At 44.1% G+C, this 13271-nt stretch overlaps 1 protein-coding gene across 5 annotated transcripts in view; it reads right to left on the bottom strand.

Moving 5' to 3' along the window:
* Positions 1 to 1608: 1608 nt before the first annotated feature.
* The window catches only part of LOC309490125 (transmembrane protein 80-like), a 15623-nt gene continuing 3960 nt past the window's right edge, over positions 1609 to 13271 (bottom strand). For 2 of the 5 annotated variants that reach the window (XM_082159158.1, XM_082159154.1), the window contains 4 exons: positions 10614 to 10706; positions 10329 to 10530; positions 4070 to 4135; positions 1609 to 2142 (listed from right to left, as the gene is read on the bottom strand). In XM_082159158.1, the coding sequence (XP_082015284.1) occupies positions 4123 to 4135; positions 10329 to 10530; positions 10614 to 10706 (308 nt within the window). In that variant the 3' untranslated portion in view covers positions 1609 to 2142; positions 4070 to 4122. The other 3 variants (XM_082159156.1, XM_082159155.1, XM_082159157.1) reach the window with 3 other exon arrangements.

Consider the following 13271-nt stretch of genomic DNA (forward strand, 5'->3'; position numbering starts at 1 on the left):
GGCGAGGAGGAGGAGAGGAAGGAGTCAGGGAGAGTGCAGGAGAGTATAAAGAGGAAGAAGTGGTGGAGGAGGCTGGCCTCTTTCTTTAGAGCTGCCTGCAAACAGGCTCCAGAGAGCAGCTCAGGTCAGGGAGAGGAGAAGCAGACGCAGGATGAGGGAGAGAAGAGGAAGGTAGCATGGGATGCAAGAAGTAGTGATGGTAAATTACACCAGATCATCTTATGAGAATATCAATGAATAGATCTCTGTTTTGACCACGTAAAAACTCAATACTATTACACACAATATCAAATACAAGTCAGTACAAATTATCCCAAAATCCACATCAATGCCATGAGATCTCCATTATATGATACAATGATATGATATATGATGTCAATATAGTCTGTTAATTATTTAAAATACATTAAAATTAACAACTATATGAATTCAATTTTGCATATCACAAGACACTCCACTCACTTCTATGAAATGTTATGTTATTTTGTCTTTTAATAGACTACATCTTCAGTCACTTCACTATTGGTGATCAGCTGGGGAAAGGTGGTTTTGGTGTGGTGTATGAAGGGAGACGTCTGGAGGATGATCTCAAAGTAAGTCAATATAAATCAAACATGATCTAGCTTGTGAATTTTCCCCCTGACTGAATCTCATCCTTCTGATAAATCACTCTAAGCCCTCTTAGTGTATTTTATGGCTTCTACACACAAATTAATTGTTTGTTTTGTTCATCAGGTGGCCGTGAAATACGTCACAAAGACGAAAGACACTGAATGTTTAGTCATTGTAAGTACGCTAAAACACCTCATATTAACATTTATCACAGACAAATATTTGATTGTTTATTCAATTAACAAACTGGTCCAAGACTGAGCTAAATATTTATTTGCAAACCAAATTCTTCTAGCCTGATCATCCAAAGCCTCTTCCTAAAGAAATCGCCCTCACCATCCTGGCCAGTAAAGGTCCCAGTGTGCCAGAGATCATCCGGCTGCTGGACTGGCAGGACCGCCCTGACCACTTCGTCATGGTCCTCGAATGTCCCTCTCCCTGTGAGGATCTGGGCCAGTTCATGAGGCGTCACGGTGGAAGACTCGATGAAGAGAAGGTCCGGCACATCATTAGGCAGGCGGCTCACGCTGCCAACACGTGCTGCCTTCGCAGAGTTCTCCACCGTGACATCAAACTGGACAATCTCCTGATCAACAGCGAGACATCTGAAGTCAAGCTGATTGACTTCGGGTGTGGGGACATTCTGAGGAGTTCGGCGTACAGGTCATACTGTGGTATGTATTGTCACTCAAAGCTGCAGTTTGGCACTTTAACTCCAGTGATGAGTTACGAGATAATGCAAAAGTACTCATCAGACATAACCTCTTTCCTCAGGCACAGCAGCGTACTGTCCTCCCGAGTACTATCTCAGGGGGAAGTACTACGGCAGGCAGGCGACGGCATGGTCACTAGGGATTCTGATGTTCGTGATGTTGTGTGGACATTTCCCTAGTGACTATGACCTGATGCTGCTGAAAAAGAAGCAATGGTCCAGACCCAACCTGTCAACAGGTGAGATCTAGAATGAATAATTCAGTCATACAAAACATAATGTAAAGTTTAAGGTAATAATCAGACGTCTTCCTGCACAGAATGCTGTCGCCTCCTCAGGGCTCTGCTAAAGGAGAAGCCAAGACGGCGACTTAGTCTGGGGAGGATCCTGTCGCACAACTGGTTTAAGGTAGCGAACCTAAGATCAGCTAAAGAATTATTTATTATCTCATAGGAAGAATTTTCCAAGTTAAATCTGTTCTTTTTTCAGGTCATCACATAAGGCCACTCCAGTCGGCGTCTCTCGTGCAGCTTGGCGTCTTGCGGGCTGCAATGGGAGACGCATCATCCCTCCTCTCGCCTTTGCGTCTTGCGGGGCGAGCAACCCATGTGTAGCGTCTTGCGCCTTGGCTTGAGGGAGCAGTATTTGCGTCTGGCGGTACTGCTTCCGGAGGGATACTCTTTTGGTTGCCCCTTATGGTTTTTCCCATCATTTCCCCTCCATTCCTGAAGTTCCTGCCACAGCTGTCCAAATGTGCTTGTCCTTTTGACTTCGTACCTCATTGTGATGAAGCCACCAGATGCTGCTCGCTCACGGATCTTCGAGTAATGGAGAGAACATGATATCAAATAACTTGTTGTATTCCTTTAAACCTATTTATAATGTAAAGTCTTTAAGGCAAAGGTGTAGGGACATTTTAACAAAACATGAGTTCTCTTACGAGAGGTTCTCTCGTACTGCGTAATATCTTACGCTATGGGGAAATCTCTTTTCCGCGAGATACTGAAGCCAAAAATTATCCTTAATTTTGGAATAATGTAAAACGCGTTGCGGCAGCATGCAGACATAGGCGAAACAGCTCGCGCGCCTATTAGCTGCTCTGCGGCAACTGCAGCAGCCTATCGAAAGGCCCCGTCGTGACGTCAGCTCCAATGAGGGCCTGCAGTGCCCGTTAGGTGTTAGAGCGCACTCCACAAGAGGCATGGCCTCATCGTGGGCTTGGTCTAGTGGGATTGCCTTACAAGATATATGTATGGCGGCAGGCTGGGCCTCCCCGTCTACATTTATAAGGTTTTATAACCTGGAGGTTCCCGCTTTACAGGCTAAGCTGCTTTCGGTCTGTTAAATCGGTATTGTCTTCCCCGATGTTTTCGGCCCAGAATACTAAAACTGCTCGAGCAACGCTCGCTGATCGATCGTGCAGCTCTATGGGCAGTGTGTAAGACCCATAATATTCACCAGACTAGGCCGAGTTTCGCCCTGGCAGTGTGTAAAACACTATTGATATAATTGCTCCTTATAGGATGCTATCTATTATAGGAATGATGCTATTCTAGCCCCTCTTCCTGGACTCTCTGTGAGTCCCATGATAATCATGTGCTATATGGGCCCCGGGCACCTGCCCTTGGGACTTTGATATTATATTACGCAGTACGAGAGAACCTCTCGTAAGAGAACGTACTCAGTTACTAATGTAACCTCGGTTCTCTCTAGAGAGGGAACGAGTACTGCGTATCTTGCCGTGCCTGCAACACGCTCTGGTTCGCTCCGGCGATGAAAACCAGCTATACCAGCCTCTCGAACTACATTTATAGCCCAAGGCCACGCCCGCTTCGGCGGGACGTGACGCAGTGGGCGCGAAGCGCCCTCATTGGAGCTGACGTCACGACGGGGCCTTTCGATAGGCTGCTGCAGTTGCCGCAGAGCAGCTAATAGGCGCGCAAACTGTTTCGCCTATGTCTGCATGCTGCCGCAACGCGTTTTACATTATTCCAAAATTAAGGATAATTTTTGGCTTCAGTATCTCGCGGAAAAAAGTTTCCCCATAGCGTAAGATATTACGCAGTACTCGTTCCCTCTCTAGAGAGAACCGAGGTTACGTTAGTAACCGAGTACGTTTTTTTTATGAAATGGTCCAGCATAAAATGGTTTATAACTTTTATAACACTCAATTGTTTACTAAACATATGTACTGTGTTGTTTTCATTGCATGTTTTTTTTTTTTTTTTTTTTTGATTTAAACTGTGTTGTGAAGCACTTTGTGGCCCTTGTCTGTGAAAGGTGCTATATAAATAAAGATTACTTACTTACTTACTACTGTAGTAACTTTTTTCTTTTCTGTTTGTCACACCAAAGTAAACTGTCACATGATCGACACTATAAACAAAGCATCAGACAAGTTTATGTTTAAATAAGGTCTTCTTCATTTTCATTTGTCTAACAAAAGTGCAAAAGACAAAAGTAATGCATTCTTAATATTTGAACAATGGTTTATAAATAGTACTTTTTAGTAAAAAAGAAACAGGCTTCTTACACATTAAAAGTGCAGTTGCTAACTTTGTCTACTTCAACAACAACAAAAAAAAATTCTAATAAATCTGTTTTTAAATGACAGGTAAAGTGTCCTAGAAAAAGCTGTTCAATTCTACATCAGGCTTTTGTTTAAAAACAACATCAGTTGCCAGGTTTTCTTTTTAAATGAAAATGCTATGACAGATTACAAATTGTAATCAAACTTGTATTTACATATAAGGAACAGTAGTTGGAAATCTCCAGCAGCCTGTCAGCTGAAGCCACAGTCAGGAGTAAACACTAGAAAAGAAAACAAGACACATAATCAACACCACAGACACTTGCTCAATATAAAGCACACTTAATAGTGTGCATACATCTCATGAGAAACCAGGCTAAAGCAAATACAAGACATAATGGTTATGAGACTTAATGGTTGTTTCACCTCAGTATCAAACTGTCTCAGATGTTTCTCAATAAAATAAGGATAAATAAAACTAGATAATTTAATTGTTCACACACAGTAAGAGTGTACAGCTAACTGGATAGCAGCTCAGATTTAGTTTTGGAAGAATTTCATGAGACGTTTTGAGACGTTTTTGCGAGCAGACTTAAAGAAACGTGAGATTGCGCTGTCTGACTTTTAAGAGCCTAATGTTACTAACGTCGTCCGTCTCTTTTGTTTCCCGTGTTTTTCTCGTGAATGAAACTCGGCTCATTTTCTGAAGGCCAGTCTCTGAGTTTGAATTATTAAAGTGTGGTTCATTCAGGAGGCCGTTCACTGTGACTGCAGCTCTGCGTGGGTCGACACATTTACTTTGCTTTGTCCACACGCTCATTTTACGATTCTTTTGTTTCCGACAATGACGTTACATTCTGGGTTATTCTGACAGCCAAGACATAGACATAAAACATAAATATATATAGTACAACTTACAGGCTTTGTTCAAAAACCTAGCAAGCTGCCTACATAGGTAGAACGTAAAAGAAATGCTCTACAAAGACATACAGTACACAACAACTCACAAATTTGCAGTGCTCATTACATAAAACACAAAAAGACTTAGGGCCCTATTTTAACAATCTGAAACGCAAGTATCAAGCGCGAAACGCAAGTAACTTTGTGGGCGGATCTAAAATGGGTTGGTCTGAAGTAGTTTCATTATTCATAGGTGTGGTTTGGGCGTAACGTGAAATAAACCAATCAGAGCGATATCTCACATTCCCTTTAAGCTAGCAGGCACGCTTGTTCCATGGCGGATTCCTATTATAACGGCGGATTTGCCAGGCGCGCGCCAGGAGCGGTTCACAGCCGAGGAGACCGACGTTCTCGTCAGGGCCGTAAAAGACTGAGAAGTGACATTGGGGATGGAGAAACACACCCAAATTAGCTTCGGTTAAACAGGCGTATGATAATTTGGGTAAATGTGTAAGCTAGATGTACGCTTTTATAATAAACTGTTTATCTATCTATCTATCTATTGTAATAATGTCTGATTTGCAAAAATTAGAAATGCTGCTTCTGTGTAGATGATAGAATCAAAGTGTATGTGCGTTGTGCACACGCTACATTGATTATGGCCAAGCATGCGCCCTTAAAATAGCATATGAATAACATGCACAACACGCCACTGACTTTAGACTAGGTTTTTCTTGGTCAGTGGCGGAATTGTTTTCTAAACCTGCAAAATAACACCAGGGAACGTTTGCGCCGGAACACGTCTCCTCTTTTCGCTGAACCGCCCCCGGGAGCGCAAGTGTATTTCCTAGTTTACCGACGTGCGTCTGTGGAGGGAAAACTCCGCTGTGCGCGGGTGCAAAATAGGAATTATACATGCGTCGGTGTACAAAGTCAATTGCGCTGGGTGAGAGATAGGGCCCATAAAGTTCCAATAGACTTTGCTGTTGAGATAATCACATTATACTCTACTACAGGAAGGTGAAAATAATTTCACATTAACATTTCACATTAACTCTTGTGTAAAACAGTGTAATATAATTGATATACTGAAATGTATTGAAATGGAAATATCCATTAAGACATTAAGCCTTTGTCCTTAAGAAAAAGTAAATCAGTTATTGTACAAAAAAGTTGCTTGTCCGGAAAAAAATAGGATTTTCGTGTTGCAAATACATTTTATTATGAAGCAATATATGAGTTTTGACATATTTAAATCTGCATATTTGTGCTATTTACACTAGAGCATTTTTTTTTTTTATAAAAGCATTTTTTCCTGATCATTTTAAATGTATCCTTCCTCTTTCATTTTAATTTCTTCAATTTGATCAATAAATTCCATTAGAATAATAAGACACTATAGTTGTTACGAACTGCTCCGAGACACGAGGGTTAAGATCCAAACGCAGCTTTTATTAGGGGCAATCCAGAGGCATAATCCAGTGTACAGGCAAAAGGTCAAAACACAGGTAGGCAGTCCAAACAAACCAACAAAGAAACAAACAAAACAGGCAGGGACCAGAGGCAAAAGAGTAATCCTGGTAGATTAAAAAAAGAGTAAAAAAAAAAATGTACAAAACACATCTGTTTAACTATGCATTTACTGAATGAGCACTGTGCCAATGTTCGTCCGACTGTTTGTACTGCATTTTATTTTTTATTTTTCTAAACTGTTTTAATTCTTATTTCTTTTTATTATTTTAATTTCTTCTATGTAAAGCACTTTGAATTGCCATTGTGTATGAAATGTGCTATATAAATAAACTTGCCTTGCCTAATCCAGGGAACAGGGCAAGAAATCCAAATAAACCAAAAGACAATAAACCGGGGAAAACGCTCGGAATTGCAGTGTAACACTTAAACAAGACTTCACGGTGAGTGAATGAACATGGTATAAATAGACAGACTAACAGGATGACACAGGTGAATGCAATCAGTGAATGAGGTACAGGTGAATGTGATCAGTGATACGTGATGATGAGTCCGGGCAGTGAGTTATGGGAAATGTAGTTTGTGAGTGAAACATGATAGTCTGGTGTGGAGTGCCCTCTGGAGGCTTTCAAGGGCACTCCAGCTGGTTATCGTTACATAGCCCCTCCCCAAAGAGCGGCTTCCAGACGCTCCAAAACTGTCCAGGTGGGAGGTGGCCCGGAGGCGTATCCGGGGGCGGGATGGAGGGCCAGGTCCGTGGAGCGGAAGAGGACCTTGAGACTGCGGTAATACGGGAGGCCAGAATGGAGCAGGCAGAGCAGGCAACCAGGGCGGAGCAGGCTGTGCAGGCGACCAGGGCGGAGCAGGCTGTGCAGGCGACCAGGGCGGAGCAGGCTGTGCAGGCGACCAGGGCGGAGCAGGCTGTGCAGGCGACCAGGGCGGAGCAGGCTGTGCAGGCGACCAGGGCGGAGCAGGCTGTGCAGGCGACCAGGGCGGAGACGACCCTTCAGGCGGCCAGGGAGGAGACGACCCTTCAGGCGGCCAGGGCGGAGACGACCCTTCAGGCGGCCAGGGCGGAGACGACCCTTCAGGCGGCCAGGGCGGAGACGACCCTTCAGGCGGCCAGGGCGGAGACGACCCTTCAGGCGGCCAGGGCGGAGACGACCCTTCAGGCGGCCAGGGCGGAGACGACCCTTCAGGCGGCCAGGGCACAGGAACAGACACCGGCTCAGGAACAGGAACAGGAACAGACACCGGCTCAGGGACAGACACCGTGACAGCGGCTACTATCTTGTCCTGAGACACTGGCTCGGCGGCGACCATCTTGTCCTGAGACACTGGCTCGGCGGAGACCATCTTGTCCTGAGACACTGGCTCGGCGGTGGCCATCTTGTCCTGAGACACTGGCGTGGTTTCGGCCATCTTGTCCGAAGACACAGGCGTGGAGTCGGCCATCTTGTCCGAAGACACAGGCGTGGAGTCGGCCATCTTGTCCGAAGACACAGGCGTGGAGTCGGCCATCTTGTCCGAAGACACAGGCGTGGAGTCGGCCATCTTGTCCGAAGACACAGGCGTGGAGTCGGCCATCTTGTCCGAAGACACAGGCGTGGAAAGAGGAAGAGGAACAGATTCAGGCTCAGTATCAGGATCAGATTCAGGCTCAGGAACAGATTCAGTCTCGGCGGGACAAGACTCTTGATGGGCGGACGTGATGTGAAGCTCAGTCTCTGGATCGGCTGACGTGACGTGAAGCTCAGTCTCTGGGTCGGCAGAAGTGACGTGAAGCTCAGTCTCTGGGTCGGCAGAAGTGACGTGAAGCTCAGTCTCTGGGTCGGCGCGCTCTGAGCTTGACGGGACCAGTGGCGGCGAGGGCTTTGAGCTGGACAGGACCAGCGATGAAGAGGACTCTGAGCTGGGCAGGACCAGCGGCGAAGAGGACTCTGAGCTGGACAGGACCAGCGATGAAGAGGCCTCTGAGCTGGACAGGACCAGCGGCGAAGAGGGCTCTGGGCTGGACAGGACCAGCGGTGAAGAGGGTTCTGAGCTGGACAGGACCAGCGGCGAAGAGTGCTCTGGGCTGGACAGGACCAGCGGTGAAGAGGGCTCTGAGCTGGACAGGACCAGCGATGAAGAGGGCTCTGAGCTGGACAGGACCAGCGGCAATGAAGAAGGCTCTGTGCTGGACGAGACCAGCGGTGAAGAGGGCTCTGAGCTGGACAGGACCAGCGATGAAGAGGGCTCTGAGCTGGACAGGACCAGCGATGAAGAGGGCTCTGAGCTGGACGAGACCAGCGGTGAAGAGGGCTCTGTGCTGGACAGGACCAGCGGTGAAGGCTCTAGCTTGGCGGGCATGTCGCTTGCTGTCTCAGGGGCAGCGGGCATGACGCATACTGCCTTGGCTTCGGCAGATTTGGCGTGAAGTGCGGGCTCGGCTGGACTGGCGTGAAGTGCGGGCTCGGCTGGACTGGCGTGAAGTGCGGGCTCGGCTGGACTGGCGTGAAGTGCGGGCTCGGCTGGACTGGCGTGAAGTGCGGGCTCAGGGGATGCTGTGAGATTGTGGGACCCCTCATCCACAAAGCCCACAGTAAACGACGAGCCGCTTATCCGAAGAGCGAGGTCGACATATTGTATAAAAGTCCAATGAGGGGTGTTGTCAGGCATGAGGTACTCTAACATGTCCTCAAGCCCATAGCGGAACATGTCTTAAGACCGCATCGTTGAGGTCCACCCCATGGCAGAGCTCACAAAACTCCTCCACATAGTTCTCAATCGGGCGGTCACCTTGGCTGAGACGGAAGAGACGGATTACTGGGTCCATGGTTTGCATCGCTGCTGGATCTTGATGTGGCGAAGTCTTCTGTTACGAACTGCTCCGAGACACGAGGGTTAAGATCCAAACGCAGCTTTTATTAGGGGCAATCCAGAGGCATAATCCAGTGTACAGGCAAAAGGTCAAAACACAGGTAGGCAGTCCAAACAAACCAACAAAGAAACAAACAAAACAGGCAGGGACCAGAGGCAAAAGAGTAATCCAGGGAACAGGGCAAGAAATCCAAATAAACCAAAAGACAATAAACCGGGGAAAACGCTCGGCATTGCAGTGTAACACTTAAACAAGACTTCACGGTGAGTGAATGAATGAACATGGTATAAATAGACAGACTAACAGGATGACACAGGTGAATGCAATCAGTGAATGAGGTACAGGTGAATGTGATCAGTGATAAGTGATGATGAGTCCGGGCAGTGAGTTATGGGAAATGTAGTTTGTGAGTGAAACATGATAGTCTGGTGTGGAGTGCCCTCTGGAGGCTTTCAAGGGCACTCCAGCTGGTTATCGTTACAATAGTGCAGTAACCAATCAAATTAAATAATTTACACTGAAAAATGACAAATGCACTAAATAATGTTATGAGATTGTATAGGTCATTGAATCTTTGACTCAACCAATACGTTCAAAACGCTGAATTATTTAGTAATGAAAACAGCACTCTTGGTCGCTGCACTGATGTTGCTTACCTGTATAATATGCTATAAATATTAAAAATCCACATTTTATATTTTGGCGCAGTATGTTAACTGAGTTTCTTTGTGTGTGCTTCGCTCATTTGTTTAGATTTCTCCTCAAGAGGCTGCGCGAGCCTCAACAGCACATCCTTGTTAACATCAGTACATTATACATTATTATTATTATTCACCATCAATTACATTTATAAAAAAATAAAATCATCCTTGCGTTTTAGTGATTCCCTAGTTATTTTTTGTTATTGACGATTTGATCCGGTCGGGCAAGTAAAATCTCTTTCACTTGCCCCTTCAAGAAATCCCCTTGTCCCGAACAAGCGGACAAGCGTTAATGTTGAGCACTGCATGTGTGTTTTATATTTTTATGTTTATTATGTGTCATTAGTTTACCAACATGCTAACAGACAAACTCAACTGAAATCAATGGCGAGTTGAGAGTCCTGTGAACTTTGCTTGAGAAATGCTGTTTGGATGACATGCATTTTAAATCCATTTGATGCAGCTTTACTAAGCAAGGGAGCTCACTAGATTTTGTAACAGAACCCAGGTGTCCAAAACTACAAGCATGTGAACTCTGACCTCCTGAATCCCGCCAACGTCCCGAACCCCACAATTCCTGTTAGGCCGTAAAAGCAGATCAAGATGACGCCAATGATGACATCAGCTCGCAGGACGTACGACTGCCAAATGACGAAATAGAGCGCCAGCAGCACTGTGGCCCCGGTGCCGATCAGATTCAAACCCGTGTAGCCCTCGCTCTCCTGTAGGTTTCCCCTTAACCCTGAGGAAAAGAGATTGACATGAGGCCAATGAAAATGTTTTACTGAAATATGTTTTTTTTAATAAACAAAAATAGGATCTCACCCCAGTACACCCTCAGGACCTCAAGACCGGCCATAAGAAACAGCAGACACACGTCTAGAGCGAGTCGGCCAACAGGGTAACTCAACACGTGAGCTGTCAAACGGCATAAAAAACACAAGATATACATGCATTTTCATCTCTTGATTTTTGTACACCTCTCCTTAACAAGACAAATGATAGATGTTTGGAGACAAATACACCCCCAGACCATAGACTATTCTTTTTATTCAAATCGCCATAATTCACATACCAGAATTGATCTTTTCTTACTGTCAGCACATGTGGCTTACAGAGCATTAGAGTCTGATTATTTGCCAAGGATACTTTCTGATCATTCTCCACTCACTCTATCTATAGTAATGCCTGAGAAAATGGCCAGCATGTACAGGTGGCGTTTGAATCCAACCCTCCTGAAAAAAAGTGACTTCTGTAAATTTGTCAGGGATCAAATCAAACTATTCTGTGAGACAAACTGTCCTTCCTCCCCTAATAGTTTCATACTATGGGATACGTTAAAAGCTTATTTAAGAGGACAAATAATCTCGTATACAAAAGGACTTAAAAAATCATATGTAGCAGAAGTGGAAGAATTAGAAAAAGAAATTCTTGGGCTGGAAAAAGACTTTCAGCAACATAGAGATAAGAAGATATATAGTTTATTGGTAAAAAGAAAACTCAAGTATAACACATTATGCACTTATAGGGCTGAGAAAGATATTTTGAGAACGAAACAAAGGTACTATGAGCTGGGGGAGAAGGCTCATAAAGTCTTATCCTGGCAATTAAAGAAAGAGGAGAGTTCAAAAACAATTAACCAAATTGAAGATGAACGTGGCTGTATTACACAGAACCCAAAAGAAATAAATGAAACTTTTAAAAAGTTTTATGTTAATTTATATAAGTCGGAATCACCAGAAGATCCGTCCACGATAGATACATTCTTAAATAATATTGATCTGCCTAAACTGAGTCAGGACGAACAGAGGTATTTAGATTCACCATTTACCTCCAAAGAGATCGAAAACGCTCTAGCTACACTGCAATCTAATAAATCACCAGGGGAGGATGGGTTCCCCCCCCGAATTTTATAAAGAGTTTAAGGATTTGCTTATACCTCTCCTTATGGATGTAATTAATCTAGCATCTAAAACACAAAGCCTCCCCGACTCATTTTCAATGGCTATAATTACAGTGATCCATAAAAAAAACAAAGACCCCTTAAAATGCTCCTCTTTCCGACCAATCTCAATCCTAAATGCGGATTATAAATTGATTTCTAAAGCTATAGCATACAGATTGAGTGAATTCTTACCAAAATTGATAAACCGAGACCAGGTCGGCTTTATCCAGAAGAGATCCTCTGCCAATAATATGTGTAGGTTATTTAACGTTATTCATATGGCAACCTCCAGTACTGAACCTAGTATAGCCGTTACCCTGGACACGGAAAAGGCCTTTGATAGGCTTGAGTGGCCATATCTATTTAAGGTTCTAGCTAAATTTGGATTTGGCTCCTATTTTATTAATTGGGTCAGAACGCTGTATAAAAAACCACAGGCCAAAATAATTACCAATGGACAAATGTCCACTGCCTTCCCCCTTAGCAGATCGAGCAGACAAGGGTGTCCATTATCCCCCGGGCTTTTCGTTATAGCTATTGAACCTCTGGCCGAGACAATCAGACAAGATTCAGAGATAAAAGGTGTGAAAGTGGACCAGACGATACATAAAATCAATCTTATGGCAGATGATATAATTCTGTATTTAACAAAGCCATCTGACTCCCTTGCTAAATTAAAAACCGTTTTGCATGCATTTGGATCTGTCTCTGGATATAAGGTAAATTACGACAAATGTGAAATTCTCCCACTCTCGAATTTTGACTACACTGAACATCAGCAAAGAGGTCCATTTAAATGGTCTCCAAGCGGGATAAGATACCTTGGAATTATGGTGGATAACAATCTTAAAAATGTGTATAAGCTCAATTACTTACCACTAGTTAGTAGAATAATAGAGGATTTACAGAAATGGATACATTTACCGATTACTTTGATTGGCCGAATAAATTGCATTAAAATGAATATATTACCAAGGCTGCAGTACCTCTTTCAGTCCTTACTGATTCCAGTGCCATCCAGTTTCTTTAAAAATCTGAACAAACATATTAGACAATTCATATGGAATGGTAAGACTCCAAGGATCTCAATGGAAAAACTTACATGGGACTACAAACTTGGAGGTCTTCGACTGCCTAACCTTGAAAAGCATTATCTGGCTGCCCAAATGCGACTTCTCTCTTTTTTATTTGAAAAGGAAAATGTCCCACCTTGGGTTTCAATTGGAATGTATGCTCTTAAAGAAAATGTTCCTGCAGACTTTATCTATAAATGGACACCTTCAACCATCTCCAGAAGAACTGACAACCCTGTCTTGACTCATATCATCAAAACATGGCATGAAGTCCGGAAAAATATTGGACTAAAAAATATATTTTCACCCAGAACACCATTGAAACAGAATGAACTCGTACCTATGTCAGTGGATAATAAGATCCTGGAAACGTGGCACCAAAAAGGGATTCATCATTTGGAGGACTGTTATAAGGATGGATGCCTAATGTCTTTTGAGGACCTAAGGAGGAAATATGATCTGTCC

The sequence above is a fragment of the Leuciscus leuciscus genome (genome assembly GCF_965113295.1).
Source record: "Leuciscus leuciscus genome assembly, chromosome: 25".
Classification (NCBI taxonomy): domain Eukaryota; kingdom Metazoa; phylum Chordata; class Actinopteri; order Cypriniformes; family Leuciscidae; genus Leuciscus; species Leuciscus leuciscus.